Genomic DNA, 21,833 nt, shown 5'->3' with positions numbered 1-21,833 from the left:
CAGGTGTTGTTGGGGGCTCTAGATCCACCTGATCCACATCTTGCTTCTTTCCTGTTTGAGGCTTTATTGGTATGGGGTATCCCTTTGACAAAAATGTTCAACTCCCTACCTCCTCTTCATGAGGGCCTCCTTTTTGACCTCCAGCCGTCTTTCCTTTCCCTCGATGTTACGAGCTCTCTGTTCCTGTTCCTCTTTGTCACAGAGGACTCTTCTCCAGAGGTTCTTTGTACCTCCCATGCTCTTGACCATATTTTGGAGGTGAGGCAGGTTCCAAGGCTTTACCACCAACTATGTCTTTTGACCTCGACATGTGAGGTTTCTTTTATTTGTGCTTGCCCTTGATAGGCATTGTCTTTGATGTCATGGTAGCCTTCGAGATTCTAGAGTCCTAGTGCTTCAGATTGGCACCACTGCAGCCCTGTGTTACCTCATACTACTACTGCTTGTTGTCCTTTGACAACTTCTTCAGTGTCTCCGTTTGGACAAACTCCAACATTGGACCCTGTAGTATCCTGGTTTGGATACCATGTGCCTTTCTAATTAACCTGTCTTGCTACTCAGCCTATCTGGGTGAATGGTAGAATGTTGAACAAGAATTTTAAAAAGCATTCTAAAGTTAATTTGCTGTTTTGTATAGTAAATTCAATTCTATACACATATGTATTCTTTATAGTTAAATGCTACACGTTAGCATATGTGCTGCATACATTGCATGTGACTCTATAGTTTAGTCACTTTCATATTCCTATTTGGTGTACGTTGTGCAAACGTCACTTTATAGGAATTATAATTTAATTAAGTACTTTTTGGTGATTTTCTCGTTCGCATATTTTAATTGTTGACTTTTCCGTTTCTTTCACTTTGCTGGTCTGGCCAACTGGCATGTGTGTGGGTTACGGTCAATTCTATTCATTACATCTTCTGAAATTTTTTGCGAAAATATGTATTATCAATCTATTTTTTTTTTACGTGTAAAGGGGAAGGGGTGGTCGCATTGTATACTTTTATGTTTTATGATAGTTAAGTTTTTCAATGCAAGTTTAAATTGTAGAATGACCATTCTCATTTTTACACTGTTCATTTGTTTGTTCCTTCTAAGGGGGAAGGTGGTGTAGTATCCTGGTTTGGATACCATGTGCCTTTCTAATTAACCTGTCTTGCTACTCAGCCTATCTGGGTGAATGGTAGAATGTTCAGTGCGTGAGGTAATATGGAATGTGTGGTGTGCCTGGTGGATGGATGACAGTTGGAAGAGAGGGCTGAGTAGCAAGAGAGTTGCTCCTGGTGGGGCTTAGGAGAGACTTGAATGATACTTAAATGATTACTTGATTTAACCTGAAATCCATCTAATAAACATCATCAATCAATACTACTCGGCTACAGATCATCTTATTACAGACCCTTATTCTTGCACAGCCTCCGTTTCTTGAGTTTTCTCCTCACTGCTTGACAGCCCGAGGTCCTTTAGCAATATTTTCTGAAAATGTGATATGGCGTAATGAGCCCACCTCAATTTCTTCCTCGTCTTCAGGGTCATTGGTTGAAACTACACAAGCTCTGCACTATGGTCCTTTGGTAGACAAAGGTTACAAACCTCGCAGCTGTTTTGATTGAACTTGTGGTGACACTTGGCACAATCCAAAAGCGGCATGGCCCATCCCAGATGTAAATCCTATGACCCTTATGGCTGATGACCTCACGCTGGAGAGTTCTTTAAAAAGCCGTGTTTTTCTCAGTGGAAAACTTCTTCTCTTCGACATCAGTGCTCTAACATTGGTTTTACTTCCAAATGCTCAGTGTTTGGGCAGTGTTTGAAACTTTGATTTTCCTGTGTTCTCACTGTACTTCCAATCCCAAAGAAAAAAGAATAATCTGAAGATGGTGGCCATACAAAGGGGCTTCTGGGGTGGGTGTGTTGTCACAGAGGGATAAAAAGGACACCAAAAAGGTGGGGGTGGGGGTTGCGGTGGTGGTGGGTGGGATGTGTGTGTGTATATTATTTTATTTTTTAACTCATGCAGGAGCAAACCACTAGATAGCACAATACACCAGAAAAGATGAATGCAGTAAAACTGCCATTGCTTGTAAACTTTATCTTTTCTACATCTGTTAGTCTGGACGACAGATTAGACTTCTGTGTGGTGCAACTGAAGTTTACAAATTCAGTCACATATAGCCTTTGGGAAAGGATTTCAGATTAGCCAGCAAGATAAAGCAGAAAGGTCTGCACATGATTCAACATAAAATCGTCACTTACAGCTTTCTGTTGCTCTTTAAAGTCAAACCACAGTTTCTCCAGTTCTTTGGGAACTGCAGTTCCAGACAATTCCAAAGCTTTGATTATATCACCGGCATACCGTGCTTGATCTTCAGTGATGAAAGTGTATGCATAACCCTAAGGAGGATTAAAAAAAAAAATAACATAGATCATCAATAAATGTATAATTATTTAAAACTTTAAGAGAAGTTAATAAGATTATCAAATAATTGCATGATTTAAAGACCCTGGAATTTTAATTTGACAGTGCTTGAAATTTGCAATTTGAACACAATGTCTTGTTAACACACTTAACATTTTTACATTTTAATTATCAAATGATTTTCCTTCCACTTTCTGGAAATTGTTCTAGCTTCATACTTTGCAGCTTGATGAGATTATATTTGTTTATTGTAAGAAAGTGGCTCTGTATATACTGCACCAAAGTAAGATTCAGAGTCCACAGTTCCCAGAGCTATGGCAGAGGCTAAAGTTAGATAAAACCTTACTCTCTAAAGTGGTAGCTTGGTTGAAAAGTAAGGCAGTATCAGAGGATAGTGTATAGCATTTGTTGTACAGACTCAGTCAGCAAATGGTCTCACACACTCAAGAACTGAACTCTAGGCCAATTGTTTTGTATATATAAATATATTGTTTTATTTTAGAACTACAAGTAGGTATAAAAATACTTTCTCAAAATGAGATGCTACAGTTGAATATTTTCAAATGGCAATAGATTTTTAAATGCAATAGGTACAGTTGTTGCAATATGCAACACAAGTTAAATACAATTATAACATTGAGCTCAATGGGAGTTTTAAGTAAAATGCAATATCGATTACTTTACGTATGTTTTTTCTGGTGCATCTCCTGTAAACAGTTGAAAGAAATAGTTTTTGTTACACAGGCGATTTTAAGGAATATTTGTGTTTCAAAAATCGACAGAAGAATTTCTGGTAAAAACCAGGCAATGTTATCCTATGGAGGAAAATCAGGTTATCCGAAAATCACAGTTGTAATTACTTTTTAGGGCCAGTGCTGGGCACAAAAATCCAGCACTGGGATCTCTCCTGGTAACAGGTGAGTAATTTCGTTTTCATTGATTGGATGATTTTTAGTGAATATTTCAAAGTTTCAAAACTCAACACTTCAAAGAATTTCCAAGTGAAAACCAGTCAATGTTACCCTATGGAGAAAATGTAGGTTATCGGTTTTCTGGTAAGTACTCGACTGGCAGAGTTAAGGTTCTGGGGTTAGACTCAGGGGTCTCCCAGGTTCAGGTAGGTACAGTAGTTGCACCCTCAGTGGCACAGGGGCAGCCAGGTGCAGAGAGAGTAGGCCCAATGTTATCCTGTGGAGGATAGGGGGCCTTTGGTTGGTGGCTGTTAACAGGCAGACCACGCAGCTGTGGGAGCTGAGCTGCGGGTCACTTACACAGGGCAAGTGGGGAAGTAGGATAGGTCAGTTGCTGCACTTACAGTAGCACTCACGCGGCTGGGTGCAGGGTGCTTTTGTGCCTTCGGGCACCCAATGTATTTCAATGGGAAGGCTGCAAGACGAACAAAGGCTGCAAGCTCAGGGACAGATTCTTCAGGTGCGACCACCACTTCAAGAGGTAAGTTGGGAAGTTGTAGGATAGGCAGACACCCAGGAGTTGGGCACAGGGGGCCGTGGGGCGCCGGGTTGTCTTTTGGTGTTGGGAAATCTTTCTCTCTGCTGGTCGCGGTTGGAGGGGTTCCTTGTTGTGAGGCTGCAACTTCATCAGGAGCGTCGAGGAGGGTCCTCGAGTGCTGGATTCTGGGTCACAGTCGCCGGGGGGGACGTCTTCGTGGTCTTTGTCCACTCAGCCATGGCCAGGCTCGGCAGGTGCAGAGTGTGCTGGATTCGTGGTTCCTGGCTGGCACCAGGGGTTGTTGCCGTTTGAGCAGAACCACTGCTCATGGGAGTCCCAGCCTTTAGATGAGCAAGGCAGGCAGGTCCTCCAGGGTTTTTGAGGTTGCTGTCCGCAGGAGACGCCGGGGTTTTAGCAGGAGCAGGCTCAAGGATCAACAGGCCGGTAGGGCTGGAGCCAAGTCAGTGGTGTCGTCCTCTTGTTAGCAGCTGCACGGCAGGTCTTCTATCTTCTTGTTTCGGAATCGGGATCTGAGGAAGGAAGGTTCAGGGTGCCCCTAAATACTAAATTTAGGGGTGTTACAGGTAGGGCAAGGGCAGGGACCAATGGGTCCCTGTCCTGGGGTGAGTACACCCGCTATCCTGCTCCTCTCCTGTGGGAGGGGGGCAGGAGCCTATCTCTGATTGGGTAGGGCTCCCCATTCTCAAAATGGCGAGAGCCCGGAGTTGTGCTTTACCTCGCCTCCCGCACCTGAGGGGTGGGTTGGCAGAGGCTGGCACCCCCCCTTCCCTTCCTTTGTTTTTCATGCCTGTCCCCCCGCCAGAGGGGGGGGGGGGGTGTCAGAACCGGTGGGGGCCAGTTGCTGAGTAGAGCAAGTGGCCTGGAGAAGCTCACAAAGGCAGCTTCTGCCCATCTTGGGGGAGGAGACCTACAACCTCATCCCAGGATGTGCATTTTTGCAGGCCCGGGAGAGTGGATGGCTCTCTACCCAGGGGTCCAGCAACATGTCTGCTGTGTGGCAGCCTAGGCAGTCTCTCAGTCAGTATACTGGTTGTGGGTTAGGTTCAGGGGGAAACTCAAAGTTGCCCTCTGTCGTGCATTTTACATTAAATCCCACACTGGCGTCTGTGTGGGTTTAATGTGCTGAGGAGTTTGATACCAAACTTCTCAGTCTTCAGTGTAGTCATTATGGGGCAGTGGAGTTCGTACTGACAACCTTCCAGCACCATATACTCTTAATGGCATCACTGCACTTACAGTGCCCAGGGATGGCCATGGGCACTGTAGGGGCACAGGGCTCATGCACCTGTGCCCAAACCACTGGCATAGTGCACCCAGCTGGAGGGGTGACTGAGGTAGGCCAAGGCAGTGTGTTTGTCGGTATGGCACACAGGGATGTGTGCTATGTCGACTCTCTGTTTAGTTCTGCACCAAGAAACTCAGCCTGCAAAGGCACTGTGTGTGTGTCAGGGTACCGGGCCCCTAAGGGTGGCACAATAGTGCTGCAGCCCTTATGAGCATTCTCTGGTCACAATGCCCTGGGTACCTAGGGTACCATTCACAAGGGGCTGGCATGTGGCTAATTGGGTTTAGGCTTTAGTACAGTTTTTTAGGGAAGGAACACAGGCCCTGGGTTTCTAATTGGCATAGACCCAGGGCACACCAAGGAAAAGTACATCAGTTATCAGGCAAAAAGTGTGTGTGTGGGGGGGGGGGGGGCGGAGGGAGTTATGCAACAGAAACCCCCTTTCCTACAGTAAGGTTCTAAATTGTCCAATGGACGGGAGGTGGATAAAAGATTTGCTGTGATGCTGTTAATGTGTTAGGGTGGTGGAAGAGAGAAAGCTTGGCATTGGAATTTGATCATTTGTATAGTCTGAAAGTTGGGTGCATGTTTGGGATGGTGTTGCGCTTCAGAGATTTTGTTCTGCTTTTTTGTGTGTGTTATGTTTTGTTTTTGAGGAATAGTGAAACGAGGTGCTGATGTATTTGTTTTATGAGATGGATTTGTTTGTATGGTATGGTTTGTGAGTGGAAGTTGTACGGAAAAGGGTATGGTGATATGTTTGTGAGTAAAGTGTATGTTGTGTGTAAGAGGGGATGGAGTGGAGTTAAGAGTGTGTCTTAGACTTGACTGGTGCAAGAGTTAATATGTGTGGTGCAGTGGATTGAAAGCGTTGTGCGGTTGTGTTATTGTGGTAGAAAGAAGTGGAGGGTGTTGATCGGAGAAATGATGGAATGCTGAGTATAGGTTTGTTAGTGACAAAAAAAGGTCACACAACAGCTCCACAGCAAACTCAACCCCAAGAACAAGGTGTTTTATTAAACTACACTGAAGAAACTTGAAACACAACTGAAATAGAACATTAAGGAGGTTGAGTTTAACCCTGGGGTATTAACCCATCAGATCCACCGTTAGGATAAGCCAAATGATCAGATACATCTATCTTCAAAAGAGAATGAAGAGGAGGGCTAGGTTTTCATGCTGGATTGCTAAACAGTTATTAAGGAGATACCTAAAAATATAGGGTATTTCATAAAACTTGTTTTGAAGGATATGTTTATTGCAGTTCTGCATCACAGGACAAACAGCCTTGCAAATTGAGGCTGACTTCCAAGGGGTATTTACAAGCGTTTGTGCCTGGAAGATCAACATCATGAACCAATGGTAGAAAGCACTGCAAAAGGAAGGGGGTACAACCAGCTTACTGGTAATCTACAACCGGTAAAAAGTGGAGATCACATGCAGCAACGAAGGTTCATAAATTCTTTTAAGTAACAGCATTCTTATTTAGTATTGTTTTGCAATCTGCAGGAGGGAGCAGTCATTTCGCATTAGATGGGAAGGAGGGAGAATGACAGTAGAGTAATAACCATTACATCAAATCAAAATTGTTTCAAAGCATTATTACAATGCTAGGCAATTTCACAAGACACCACATCAACTTCAAGTCCCACTGTATGAAGGCTTCTATAGGTTTACACTGTACAGCTGTTCAGTGTTTTCCTTCGATCAATGCAGCCTGTGCTCATTAAAATTTATGCATGACCCTAGTTCATTATACTAGAAAACAAACATGTGCAACAGCAGATATTTATGTACTATATTATAAGTAGGCTATCGTGTTTTGAGTTTCTCTTTATTGCAAAGTCCAGTGGTATTTTATTTTTACTGTTTTCCAATGTTTTTATCAGTGTTTACTCACTATTAGTCTGTTCAAAACCGTGGGGATGGTTTTTGCAGTGCGTTTAAATAATTTTGGTTTTCTTTATTTCCATCATTCATTCATTCATTACTGGTATCAATTATTCCTCCCTCTATCCTGCTCCTAACTCCCTCCTGTTAGAACTGGGATTTCTGGTTGGCTAAGGCTACGCCAAAGCCAGGCAGAAACCACCATTCTAGTCAGGGCAAGGGAGTCACACGACACAGGCTTATCCCGGAGGCAATGTGTAAAGCATTTGCGCACACACACAAAAGCCACAACATCCTAGGCACACCACAAAAGGAACTCCACACAAGGTTATATATAAATAACTTTTGTATTGTCAAAACACATCAGATAGTAATCACACAATATACATTGTGCCAACTGGCACGGGCAATATTCACAAGGGATTATTTACACCAGGACAGGCCACGTGGGCCACTGTCAGAATCCGCACTTAGTAGAACTTGCACTTAGAATAACTGTCACACCAAATAACAATTATAGATCACAACCAGTAAACACTGGTAGCAGGTAGGTACACACTACGCAATACTAATAACCATAGGCATAGATCATGCATGGACACAACCTCTTTGCAAAAAGTGCCCGGCTTCACCCAATCCCCCATCTTGGGACCGGGACTTGGAAGGTGGAGCCCTCAAGGCTCCGGGCTCTTCCTCTTTCGGTGGCAGTATCTCCGGTCTCCCTCTGCACACGGGAGACCGGAAGGGCAGACCATGGCTTCCCCCAGGCAGGGGCAAGCGGAAACAACGTCCTCCCGGCCCGCCCACAACCAAGCGGCTGGCTGGATATCTGCTTCCGGTGCTTCTCCCGGGCCGGCGGTGAATCTCGGGGGCCAAAAGAAAGAGCGGCACGGTCCCTGGCGGGGTGGGCACCTGCAAGGGGACTTTAAAGTCGGCAATTAAGCGGGCAAATGCCGGGTGGGCACCGGCTGAGAACAACAAGCGCTCCCAGGCGCTATAGACCATAAAGGGCCCCTAGGCGCTAGGACACAAATAAAGCGCTTGCAGGTGCTTGAGGGGTGAACGTAAAGCGTTCCCAGCGCTAGAGCACAAATTACAGCGCTTCCAGGGGCACTCAGTTCAGCATGAAGCCTCCAAGGGTAAAGAAATGACGCCAAAGTCTCTACAAGGTCCCAGAGTAGAAGCTAGGCAGCAGGTTCCTAGCAGGAAAGTCCATCAGGCATCCAGGGGCTGTGCAGGGCCCAGGGAGGCAAGCCTTCCCCTGGGCCCAAGCAGCAGCATGCCCCTGGCAGGATTCAAGTTGGCAAACAAGAACATTTTGTAAGGGGACACAGCTCCTTTTTATACAGTGAATTCCTTTGTCTAGCAGGGTGCAGGCAGTGTGAGAACCAGCTACAACTGGTTATGGGGAACTCCTTTCACTGGCCAGGCTAGGGACATCAGACACACCACAGGGGGTGGAGTCAGCATTGTGGAGGGAAAACCCAGCCCTATTCAGGTCCCAGGTGTACCCCTCCCTCACATCAGAAAGCTAATCACTCCATTCACCACCGGGGTAGACCCACCCAGACTCTTGGAGCCAGGCTCACCAGCCAGCTCCAGCCAATCACACGCTAGACACAAATTACACAAATATGCCAACTTCAAGAAGTGGCACTTCTACACTAGACACATTCATGCTGCATACATCATTGCGCAGCATTCAATCTCATGAGTTCGCACATACCAAACTCGACCCTGCACTCCCCACACATCAGGAACTACCATGGTCATACATATTCCCTATGCATTCCTATGGGAGGGCAGGTCACTCACCATACACACAGAGAGCTCACGCACTTTACATTGTACTACAGTGGAAAAAGTGCGCAGAGACCTAAAATCATCAACACTAGGTTACAGAAACAGGCTAGGAAAAAGCAAAACGTTTTGGGGTGAACCTGCCAAAAAGGGCCAGGTCCAATACCTCCTTTGTACCCTTTCCTTAAGTTTGCTCTATCGATTAATTTTTCATTATTTCTCTCAACTTGCTGCCCAATTGCTAGTCCTCAAACCTTTCTTTCCAGCAGTCCAGTCCCACCCCAGGGCATGGATGTACATGGATGAAAGTATGTTTGCACCTCTAAGATTTGATTGCAGCAGATAAAGGGTTAATGGTGGGCACCTAACACACCACTCTTTGTCTCAAGATAGAAAGAAAGAACTGAGCTAATACAAGCATTAGCACATGTCTGATCTGGGCCTATTCCAGCTCTAGCTGGTCTTAGGGAGACGCCTAACAAGGAAATTATACATACATATATATATATTCACTGAAAAAACCATACGTTTCAGCACGGTTATAGTTAGAAATTAGCATTTAAAAAACTTTGGAAATTCACTGAAAAAGCCACAGGTTTCAGGAACGTTATAGTTAGTTGGACATTTCACTTGTACAAAACCAGAAAAATTCAGACGTTATAGTTAGTTCAGCTAACTATAACTCGCGCCCCCACAATGCACTGCTGATGTCACATATTACATCATTCATGACATGGCCAGTGACATCACTGATGACATCACGGATGACCGCTCAAATGACATCACCGATGACATCATCCAGTGATTGTGTTTCCATAAAGTTTAATTATGTTTTATATATATATGCCAAGGTGTATTGAACAATTAGTGGGTGTGTAAGTGTCTGGATGGATGATTAAATATGTCCTACTGAATGCATGGGTTAGTGACTGATACAGACATTCACACAGTTTAGTTTGTCAGTTGGTGCGTAAGCGGTTGCATGGGTTTGTGGGTAGCTAATCGAGGATTTATATGGGTTATTGATTGGTTGTTAGAGTATCTGTATGGGTGCCTGAGTGTCTGTGTGGGTGGGTGGGGGGGAGGGGGTGTGATTGTGCATAGATGTGTGAGTGGATGATTCACTGGGTGTATGGATTCAAGAGTGCATCTATGAAGGGCTGTATGGGCGAGTGTGTGTATAGGTGTGTTGTTGAGTGAATGGATGCCTCAGTGGTACATCTGTGAGTAACTGCATATGTGAAAGGCAGTATATGTGAGTTTTGGAATGTATAAATGACTATATGTGAGAGTGAGTGATTGTGAGAGTCGCTGGATGGACCAGTGTGTGCTTGTATTAGTTATTGTATAAGAGTGTAAGTATGTGTTAGTATATGTTTGAATATGTAAGGTGGTGTGTTTATAAATGTTTAGGAGAGTAAATGGGAGTGCGATTGATTCTTGGCATAACTGACTAGGTGTGTGAGTAACTATGGATGAGTGGCGGTGTGTGAGTGTCTGTATAGATATGTGAGTGCATGTGATGATGCTGTATTGATGGTTGACTGCATGTATGAGTGACAGTATCGGTGAATAAGTGAATGTGTGTGTAGACCTAGGAATTAGTAAGTGAGTATGTACTAACTGGTATTGGTGGGTCTATGGTTTCGAAACGAATATGCTACTTACCAGTATGCATCTGTTCTTGGCATGTAGGGCTGCTGACATTCATATCTGTGCATAGATCGCCGCCTAGTGTTGGGTCCGGATGATTGCACATTGTTGTCCTGGAAGAGTCTTCGAAGTATCACAAGATAGGTGGCTCCTCCCCTGGACTACAGTGCGCATGGGCATCGACTCCATCCTCAGATTGTTTTTAGCCATTGTGGCCAAGATGGAGTGAAACTCAGTGAATGATGACCATGCTATGAGTATATGTGAATACTGCAGCTGCTACAGGCGCCGGGGAGGAGGGCGGGCGATATGAATGTCAGCAGCCCTACATGCCAAGAACAGATGCATACTGGTAAGTAGCATATTCGGTTCGAGGCATGTGGGCTGCTGAATTCATATCTGTGCATAGAATACATAGCAGTCCCTCCATTAGCGGCGGCCGCCCGTGCCAGCTGTAGCAGTTTGGAAAAGTGTTTTGAGAACAGCCTGCCCTACAGGTGCCTGCTTTTTGGAGTCTTCCAAAGGAATGTTTCCAAGGAATGCCATAGAGGCCCCCAACTTTCTGGTGGAGTGGGCTCTTGGTGGAATGGTAAGTGTACGTTTTGCTTTCAGATAGCAGATCTGGATACATTTAACGATCCACCTAGCAATACCAGCCTTGGAAATAGGGTTACCTTTGTAGTGTGGTGCAAAGGCGACAAAGAGTTGCTTAGTTTTCCTTAAATCCTTGGTCCTATCAATGTAATACATGAGGGCCCTTTTGACGTCAAGGGTATGGAGCATCCGCTCCGCCAATGACTCGGGATTTGGAAAGAAAACAGGTAATTCAATAGTCTGGTTGATATGGAATTGAGACACAACCTTGGGAAGAAATTTAGGGTTAGTGCGAAGCACTACCCTGTTGGAATGAATTTGAATAAATGGCTCTTGGATAGTGAGGGCTTGTAATTCACTAACCCTCCGTAGCGATGTAATTGCTATGAGGAAAGACACTTTCCACGTCAAGAACTGAATCTCGCAGGAATGCAGTGGTTCAAATGGAGGACCCATCAGCTTGGTAAGGACCACATTAAGGTTCCACTCCGGAGCTGGTGGAGTCTGTGGAGGAATGAATCGTTTGAGTCCTTCCAGAAAAGCCTTAATGGCAGGCACCCTGAAAAGGGAGAGGTGCTGCCTATTCTGGAGATAAGCGGCCATTGCAGACAGATGAATGCGAATGGAAGCATAGGCCAGATTACATTTGTACAGATGGAAAAGGTAACAGATGATATTCTGAATAGAAGCATCCAGCCGGTTAATGTTGTGGTCTGCACAATAAATGACAAACCGCTCCATTTTGCCGCATAGCAGGCTCTGGTGGTGGGCTTCCGTGCCTCCCGAATGATGTCCATACAGTCAGAAGGTAAGTGCAGGTAGCCAAACTCTAGGACTTCAGGAGCCAGATCGCCAGGTTGAGCTGTTGTGGATCTGGATGCTGAATGTCGCCATGGCTCTGCGTCAGAAGGCTGGGTGTGAGATGTAGCCTCTGATGCGGTACCACGGACAGTTCTAGAAACGTGGTGTACCATGGTTGGCGAGCCCACGTTGGAGCAACCAGGATGAGAGTCATCGAGTGCTGCCTGAGCTTGCGTGCCACCAGCGGTATCAGAGGTGCTGGGGGAAAAGTGTACGCAAATTTGCCTGACCAGTTCATCCATATCGCATTGCCTTGCGACTGTGGGTGTGGGAACCTGGCGGCGAAGCTTTGGCATTTTGCGCTCTCCCTTGTGGCGAAGAGGTCGATCTCTGGATGACCCCACTTTCGGAAGTACGGTTGGAGAACCGATGGATGTATCTCCTACTCGTGCATTTGGTGACTGTGCCTGCTGAGCAGGTCCGCCATCTGATTGTCCTTGCCCGGGAGGTGCTCTGCCATGAGGAAGATGTTCCTCTGAATGGCCCAATTCCACATGCTCTGAGCCAGATGAGACAGCTGCGGAGAGTGTGTTCCTCCCTGCTTTTGAATGTAGTACATTGCTGTCATGTTGTCCGTCCGGATCAACACAACCTTGTTGCACAGATGTACTTTGAAGGCTTTGAGTGCCATGAAGATCGCCATCAGTTCCAGAACATTGATGTGCATCTTCCTCTGCTGTTGCGTCCATAGTCCCTGCACAGTGTAATGGAGTACATGCGCTCCCCATCCCTGGAGAGAGGCGTCCGTCGTCAGGATGATCTGTGGCACAGGCTCTTGGAACGGTCGGCCCTTGCAAAGGTTTCGTGGATTCCACCAATGCAGAGAGTTGTATGCCCGACCGCTCACCAACAATAGGTCTTTCAACTGCCCGTGAGCCTGAGTCCACTGATGTGCCAAGCACTCCTGAAGCGGACGCATATGTAGTCTCGCGTGCGGGACTATGGAGATGCAGGAGGCCATCATGCCTATCAACTGAATGAACACTCTTGCTGGAAGCGAGTGTTGAGGTCTGAATTTTTGGATCAGCGATTGGATGCTGCTGACTCTCACTGAATTCGGCTGTGCTGTGGCCGCCAGAGTGTCTATGGTCGCGCCCAGATACTGCCGTATGTGGGCGGGCTGGAGGTGGGATTTTGGGTAATTCAGTGAGAATCCCAGATCGTGAAGGAGGTGAATGGTGTGGGACACGTGGGCGGCACACTGCTGGGTCGACTGTGCCTGGATGAGCCAGTCGTCCAGATAGGGGTAGACGTGGATGTTCTGTCTCCTCAGATGTGCCGCCACTGTCGCCAGGCACTTTGTGAATGCCCTGGGTGCCGTAGTGACACCGAAAGGCAAAACCTTGAATTGGTAGTGCTGGTTTTGGATGGTGAACCTGAGGTATTTTCTGTGTGAAGGGTGTAGTGGAATGTGAAAGTACGCATCCTTCAGGTCCAAAGTTGCGAGAAAGTCCCCCTGCCGGAGCAGCGGGAGCACTTGCTGCAGGGTCAGCATATGGAAGTGTTCCGATAGGATGTAGTAGTTGAGGGGCCTGAGGTCTAGGATGGGCCTGAGGGACCCGTCCTTCTTTGGAATCAGGAAGTACAGGGAGTAGACCCCTGTGCCCCTTTCCCGCATAGGCACGAACTCTATTGCCCCTTTTTGCAGCATGACGGTGACCTCCTGCTGTAATAAGTGCAAGTGCTTGTCCGACATAGGACGGTGCCTTGGGGGCATGTTGGGTGGAGTGGATGTTAACTCCAGACAATAACCGTATTGGATACGTTTTCTGACCCACCTGTCCGTGGTGATGGACTTCCAGACGGGCAGGAACTGCTGGAGTCTCCCCCCGACCGGTGTTGTGTGGTCGGGGGCCAGTGACAAGGCGTCACTGTTTGCCGGTGGTAGAGGACCTGGAGCTGTTGTTGCCACGTCCTCTGCCCTTGGCGCTGTTGCCACGATATTCACCTCGACTCTTGTTGGCATAAGTAGTCTGGGTGTTGCCTTTGTAGAATTGCGTGGACTGGGAAAGCTGACCTCTTGAGACTCCTCTAGTATTGAAGCGACGAAAAGACCCACCCCGAAACTGCTGGGACTGCAAGGCACCCATGGATTTTGCAGTGTCAGTGTCCTTCTTCATTTTTTCTAAGGTGGTGTCAACCTCTGGGCCAAACAGGTGATCTGGGTTGATTGTTTGGTTCAGGATGGTGGTTTGGATATCTGGCTTAAAACCAGAGATTCTCAGCCAGGCATGTCTCCGAAGCATAACACTGGTGTTAATAGCTCGCGCAGCGGTATCGGCTGCGTCCAGAGCGCACTTAATGGAAGCGTTGGAGATTAGCTTCCCCTCTTGGATCAGCTTCTCAGCCCCTTCTTTGTATTGATCAGGCAGGTGTTGCAAAAGGGTCTCTAGTGTATCGTAGTGCACCCTGTCATAGCGCGCTAGAAGCGCCTGAGTGTTTGAGAAGCGCCATATGTTGGCTGCCTGTGCTGCTACCCTCTTCCCGAAGCCTCAAAGACCTTGGATTCTTTGTCTGGGGGAGGAGCATCACCCGTAGTCTGAGAATTGGCCCTCTTCCGGGCATTCGAGACGACCAGGGAGTCCAGAGGCAACTGTCCTTTAATGTATGTAGGATCAGTAGGTGCCGCTTTGTATTTTTTGTCAATCCTAGGGTTTATCACCCGCGCCTGGTAGGTTCCTTGAAGACCTCAGCAGCATGCTTTAAAACACCTTTTAGCATAGGCAGAGTTTTCACAGTCTTTTCCGATACAGAAAAAGTGTCAAAGAGGAAATCCACATCCACAGGGTCAGCATGCAGCTGGACATTGTGATTGTTAGCGGCCTGTTCAATGAGGGCATTGAAAGCAGCAGAGTCTTCAGTAGGTGAAGTCTTAGCAGAAAAGAGCTGAGGGTCTTGCCCTGAATGAGGATCCCCGGGGTCACCACCAGCCGCCCAGGGCTCAGTTGTATCCTCAGGGTCTGTGTAGACTGGATAACTGTATTCGTCCTCCTCATCACCCTCAGCAGCGTCCACATCAGAGTAAGTGGGCGAGACCTCACGAGCCTGTGGTGAAAGGGGTTCCACTAAGGCAGGAGAGCAAGCAGAGTCCTTCTGTTTGAGAGGGATTTTGTAAGACTCCAGTTGCGGTTCTGGGGTGATTTTCCTCTTCAGAAGGGAAAGCCTGTCCGTTTCGGCGTCGATGAAGTGTTCTTGACGCTCCTCCGCCGAAGGTTGTCGAGGTCGCGGGCCGTGGACCACCAACGACGCCTTCGGCGCCGAGGAGACCTTTTCGGGCACGCCAGCCCCCGGCCTAGGAGCGAAAGCCTTCGGCGCCGTCTTAGGCGGCAAGGTAAAGAGGATCGGCGTGTACGCCTTAACCGGTTTCTCCACAGGCTTGGCAGGCGGAGGGTCCTTCGGCTCGACCGCTGCGGTGCCGTCCCTGATGCGCTGCAGGGAGTCCGTGACCTTCTTGGTGAATGCGGCGGATGGACGCGCCGCTTCAGCCGAGTCCTTTTTAGGCCACCTTCGGAGCAGAGTCCTTCGAGGTCATCTTCTGAGTCGACTCCCGTGGCGCAGCACCCTTGGCCTTGTCGTGCGGACGGGGGGCAGAGAGGACCTTCGGGTCATCGGGTCGCTTCTTCGGGTCGCCGAGAGTTTTCTTCGGGTCGTTGCCAGCCTTCTTCGGGTCGACCGGGCCCTTGCCGGCGTTGACCGCCTTTGGCGCCGGCGTCGAACACCTTCACCTTAGTCTTTGGCGCGGCAGCCATTGGCTCGGCGCCCTTGACTTGGCCTTTCGGCTCGACAGCCATCCTCGGCTTCTTCGGCGCCGAGGCCTCAGAAGTCTTCGATCAGACTAATGCGATGCGCACTTTCGGTTTCGATACTTGCACCTGCGCAGTATCTGGCATCGAGACCGTTGGTTTCACTTTCGGTTTCGTTTTGACCGGGAGTGGCTCTGTATCAATGTCTGTGGCCGGGCCCGAAGGCGGGGCCGTGGAACCCATATCGAGGTCTTGGGTAAGGCCCGAAGGCGATCCCTCGACCTGGGCCTTATAGATAGGCACGGCCCCAGAGTCAGTTTGAGGGAGCTCCTCGTCCGAGCTATCCTCCATGGCCCCAAGGGCCCTGTCGTCGTCTCCTACCTCCTCGACCACTTCTCCGCGTTCGAACACCTCAGCATCAGCGTCGTAGTCTTCTTCGACGTCCGACGCGGGGTTCGATTCCGAAACGTCCTGGATATATTCTTCCTCGACATCCTCAGCATCGAAAATGTCCGTAGGCGCCGGAGCAGAGTGCTGGGCCTCCAGGCGCGCAGCTCGTCGGAGCTCGAGTGTCTTCTTAGACCTGAATCGTGAACAGGCCATACACTTGGCCTCATCGTGGTCCGGCGACAGACACTTGTTGCACACCGGGTGGACGTCGATGTGTGGGTACTTCGAGTTACAGACCGGACATCTCTTGAATGGACTTCGTCCGTGATGGATGGTCGAAAAGTCAGGAGCGTCGACTAGGCCTTCCGCGCCGAGAGCACGCGGAAGTACAGAAAGCGGCTCGGAGCCGAGCTAGAAGAAAGTAAGCCGAACGCAAGACAATACCGACGTATAGACTAAAGACCTTTTGGTCTCAAGAAAGTTTTTCTATCGATTCCGACAAGAGGGAATTAAAGACATCCGAACCCAATGGCGGAAAAAAACAATCTGAGGATGGAGTCTATGCCCATGCGCACTGTAGTCCAGGGGAGGAGCCACCTATCTCGTGATACTTCGAAGACTCTTCCAGGACAACAATGTGCAATCATCCGGACCCAACACTAGGCGGCGATCTATGCACAGATATGAATTCAGCAGCCCACATGCCTCCAACATTTTAGTCTGTATTTTAGAGGGGGTGTATCAGAGGTTATATTAGGGTATGTTATGTTATACAGATTTTTATAGCGCACAGCTGCCCCAGCGAAGGGGCGTCCCGGCGCTTTTGAACCGGCAGATAACCACACAACACCACACAAACTGCAGGGCCGAAGCGAGAAAGGGGAGATTAAAAAACATTAGGGAACAATTAAGTTTTGATGGCCCTCCTAAATGCGAGCAGGTCATCAAGTGCACGAATATGGGACGGAAGAGAGTTCCAGAGTTTGGCAGCCATAACCCGGAAAGACCGGCCTCCAGCTGTACACAGCTTGAACCAAGGCACTACCACCAGATTTTGACAAGCAGATCTCAGGGAGCGAGAAGGGACATAGGGAATAAGAAGATTCTCAAGAATCTGAGGGGAGGACAGCTTGAGGATCTTAAAGGAAAGACACAGAGTTTTAAAATCAATCCTTTGCGCCATAGGCAGCCAGTGAAGAGACCGAATGGTTGCACTCACAGAGCAGAACCTCGGAAGCCCCACCAGGGCTCTGGCCGCAGCATTTTGAACGCGCTGCATCCGGGCGATTTCCGCCTGGTTCGCCCCTAACAGGAGCGAACTGGCGTAATCAAGCCGAGACAGAATAGTGACCTGGATAACCAACTGCCTGGTAGGGGCGTCAAAGAACATCAGAATGGGTCTCAGTCCTCGAAGAATCCCGAAGCAAGTAGCTGCGACTTTTTTAGTATGGGCGCAGGAACTAAGGGCAGAGTCTAACCAGACCCCTAAGTTTTTTACCTCCGATACCGGAGTAGGCGTAACACCTAACTCTGGAGGCCACCACTCATCACTCCACATGTCACAATGTTTGCCAACAACCAGTATCTCAGTCTTCTTAGCATTCAGCTGAAGACAGTTGGTTGTCATCCAGCCGGCCACCGCCAGGAGCCCTGCTCTGAACTTGGGGGCATCAAGGTTGGACTTCCCACAACCGCCAGCTGCGTATCATCCGCGTAGGAAACGATGGTCATGTCCCACTGCTTGGCGACCGCAGCCAACAGGTGAACATAGAGGTTGAAAAGTGTGGGACATTAAGCCGACCTCTGAGGCACACCCAGTTCTAACGGATAGAGTTTGGACTCAAAAGGCGGAGTGGCGGCCCGGAATGAGCGATCAATCAAGAAAGACTTACCGTCAGTAAGCACCACAGAGCTGCGTTGCAGAGAGGTGGTCCAACGCCAGGCCCCCTTTAAACACCACTCTGCAACACTGTACTGTGGCGCTTACTAGCTTGCTTAATCTCCACTACGGCCCCCCGCGGCGGGATGCCTGGCTTTCACCTTGGGGATGCCCAGTACGGGTTATCTCACAGGGAAAAGCCAGGACGGGTTCCCAATGCAAGCGCCGAGATGCCCAAGGGTAAGTCTAGCGCTATATAAGAACACACATACATACATACTAGAGGTACATGGTGGGCTAGTTGGCCCCCAGGGACCCTCCGGATTGAAGGGGACTTAATCCCCCAACTTAAAACGCACCACAGGGCGCGTTTACACACTTGTCACATCAGGCCACGGCCCCTCCCTGCACCACTGTGCAAACACCCTTGGGGTAGGGGTCCCCAGGACCCCAAAAGTGCAAATAGAAAAGGGGGGCCACAAAGCGCCCCTTCTGAAAAAAAAGCCGGCATTGCACTGGAGGCCCCGCCCCTCCCTGCAGCACTCTGCAAACGCGCCGCTGGTGAGTTGTAAATAGGGGGATTAAGTCCCCTTGAGTCCTGAGGGTCCCCAGGGGCCAACTAGCCAACCAGCTACCTCCAGTAAGCGCCATTGAGCTGCGTTGCAGAGTGGTGTAAAAAAGGGGCATGGCCTTGGACCACCTCTCTGCAACGCAGCTCACTGGCGCTTACTGGAGGTACCTGGTGGGCTAGTTGGCCCCCAGGGACCCTCAGTATTCAAGGGGAATTAATTCCTCAACTTACAATGCGCCAGGGGGCGTGTTTGCAGAGTGCTGCAGGGAGGGGCCTCCATCGCAATGCCAGCTCTTTTTTTTCTTCAGAAGGGGAGCTTTCTGACCCTCGTTTTCGCACTTTCGGGAACCTAGGGACCACATCCCCAAGGGCCTGACCCTATTGTTTAAAAAAATAAATTAATAAACGGGAAGGAGGCTGTGCGGCCCCCCTCCCTTTATTTACATAGCCCCGGGGAGGTGCTGGTCCCTGGGGCGTGTGGGGGGCTCGAGCCCCCTCACACAGTTTTTTTTAAAGCCCCGCGGGGTTGGCCATGTGCCACGCGCATATTTAAGAAAAGCCCCAAGGGGGGTGGCGGTTCCCGGGGCCTGGGGGGGCCTTGGTGGCCCCCTCCCAGTTTAATTAAAAAGATGCCCCGGGGAGGTGGTGGTCCCCGGGGCTGCGGGGGGGCCCCTTAATTTAATTATGAATTGGCAATGCCCTCGGGACCTGGACCACCCGGGGTGCCTCATTTAAATGAAGCGTGGGAGCCCGCACTTCATTTTTTAAAATAATTTCTGCGGGTTTCGCGACCCCAGCGCGTATTCCGCTGAAATTACTGGGCCTGGAGGTCCTTGTGGGACCCCCCCGAACAGCCCTAGGGGGTGTTCAGGGTGTTTCTACCATGCCCCCTTTTCTTGTTTTTAAACATTTTTTTCACTGTTTTCTTGTGACTTGGTTCTACCAAGTCACAAGATGGCTGCCAACACTTCCTGGTTTGGAGTGTTGGCAGCCACCCACAGAGTAGCTTGTGCTCAGGAAGGTTTGCGAACCCACCGCTGCTCTAGATATCAAAACTTTATTTTTCTAACTTCTCAGGAACTACTGAACGGATTTACACCATCTAACAAAAAGGACTCTTTCTGAAGAAAGTGCTACCTTTTTGTCAAATTTGGTGTAATTCCGTTCAGCAGTTCGGGCTGTAGCTTTGTCTAAAATTTCCAATGGAAAATAACAGAGAAAATGCGTTTTGGGACCTCCCCTTTTTTCTGGGCCCCGCTTGGCGAATCACCCCGAAACTTTCAAGACAGGAGCTTATCACTAGTTTTAAAAATTTCGCAAAGATTCGGAACCGGCGCCAAAGTTAATGGGAAAACAAAAATACGCTTTTCCTATGGAAACTAGGTCCTAACCATAGACTACCTACTGGCGATCGGAGGGGGAGGGGGGGGGGGGGGGGGGGGGGGAAGAGGGAAGAAGAAGGAGAATATATATATATATATATATATATATATATATATATATATATATATATATATATATATATATATATATATATATATATCGACACCTTGTCTGCGGTGAAAATTATTTTATTCACTTGTCGGCTGTTGTGAAGGCGAGTGTGAAATGAATCTGGACTGTGCTTGAGGAGTCCAGCACGAAGACGCACCTTCTGTTTTGGAGAAGCAGCGGGTCAATCGCAAGCAACGTCTGATATATATATATATATATGCTTTAGGGGTGTTGGTGACAGAGAGCAAATTGTGAAATATATACTGTTAGCTTTAGGGGCGTTGGTGACAGCAAATTGTGCTGCTGTATGACAAAGTAGTAACAAAAATTCATGACTGACAGGATGCCTTCGATCATTTTCCTATGTAGGTCATACCATAAATGCAGTTTATTTCCATTGTTGGGCCAGGTCTATTGGATTTTGTATTTATTTCAAAACTAGAGCATAGATTATACCAAACTTGTGGGCCGTTGTTTATCTGAAACCCAAGTAGAGACAATGTTCCTGCAGGACATGTGTGACATTTACACAACACATTTTACCTTGGTGTTCTGTGTTTAAAATGTGATACTGCATATTCCATCTTGGTGGAACAATGAGAGCAGCACAGTATGTTTCCATGAAATGTGGTCATAGCGGTTTGTGCAGGTGATGCTGCATAATGTCAAGCCTTGTTTTGATACTGTGAGTTACAAGCTTTATTTTGACACAGAGGCAGTAGGAATGAAAGGTGATTTGGTGATTCTGGTGCTGAATCAGGAATGCATCCCACGTCAATGCACAGGAGTTGCTGCTTGCCCTGGACTGAGATACTTCTCGGAGCACAGCTACAAACCTGCTGGACACTACACACAGTGAACAGTGAGCTGAAGCCACTGATGAGCCATTTTTCAAAAATGTGATTGGAAGTAGGTACAGGGACGTTGCGGACAGTAACAAAGTCATATCAAGTGGCTTGCCTGGCCTGAGTGGGGTATAGTGGGAGCATCCATCACAGAAAAGTAATTAGAGGTTAGGGGTGCACTTGTACTGCTTGACAAAAGAGGTGCAAAAACAGTAAAAGTGCAGCAAAATATGGTGGTTTCCAATTTCTACGAAAACTTAAACATTACCTTTGGTGGTATCTTATCGGGTACAATCATTTTAACTGAAAGTTATTTATCAAAATTATTTATAAGCCAATATTTTTTCAAACACTTTCAGTTCATATCAAGTATAAAACTTTAGCAAATGTTCCCTCAATTTCTCACTGCTGGATTACACTGCATGAGTGCTACATTTGGAAACTGTTGTTCGGGAACAGACGGAGAGAAAAAGTTCCACTTACTTTGTTGCCAGCTCGTCCAGTTCTCCCAGCCCGGTGCACATAATCCTCGTAATGGTTAGGGCAACTGTAATTTATCACCAGGATCAACTGTTTTACATCAAGGCCTCGTGCTGCCACAGAGGTAGCCACAAGTAGCCTACAAACACCACTCTTGAAGTCATTAATGATACTGTCGCGATCATACTGATCAATGCCTGGAAAAAAGAAGTTCAGATTTAAATGCAACATTTACCAGGTTTTCAGTGTTTTTCAGGTGCGGACACTAGATAGATTAGCAACTAAACAAGGGAACACTTCTAGCATTTATGGATTCAGTTTGTGACACGTTAGCAATACTTTGCTGTATTACATACTGAAACATCCTTTGAAGGAACAAGATTAATTTGTGATGGGCATCACTGAGATAATGAAAACCCAATTAAAGTTAGCAACTTATCTTATTAGAACAATTAGCA

General features: G+C 47.9%; 1 protein-coding gene across 1 annotated transcript in view; it reads right to left on the bottom strand.

The window, feature by feature from the left end:
• Window positions 1-21,833, bottom strand: part of DDX46 (DEAD-box helicase 46) — a 970,300-nt gene that overhangs the window by 178,253 nt on the left and 770,214 nt on the right. Inside the window, exons 16-17 of the mRNA XM_086931496.1 lie at window positions 21,379-21,572; window positions 2,258-2,395 (exon numbers count right to left, since the gene is read on the bottom strand). Of these exons, the coding sequence (XP_086787622.1) occupies window positions 2,258-2,395; window positions 21,379-21,572 (332 nt within the window). The remainder of the gene's footprint in view (window positions 1-2,257; window positions 2,396-21,378; window positions 21,573-21,833) is intronic.

Source organism: Lissotriton vulgaris, chromosome 7 (assembly GCF_964263255.1).
Source record: "Lissotriton vulgaris chromosome 7, aLisVul1.2, whole genome shotgun sequence".
Taxonomy (NCBI): domain Eukaryota; kingdom Metazoa; phylum Chordata; class Amphibia; order Caudata; family Salamandridae; genus Lissotriton; species Lissotriton vulgaris.
The sequence above is the reverse complement of the archived record's forward strand: the minus strand, read 5'-3'. Positions and strand labels throughout refer to the sequence as shown.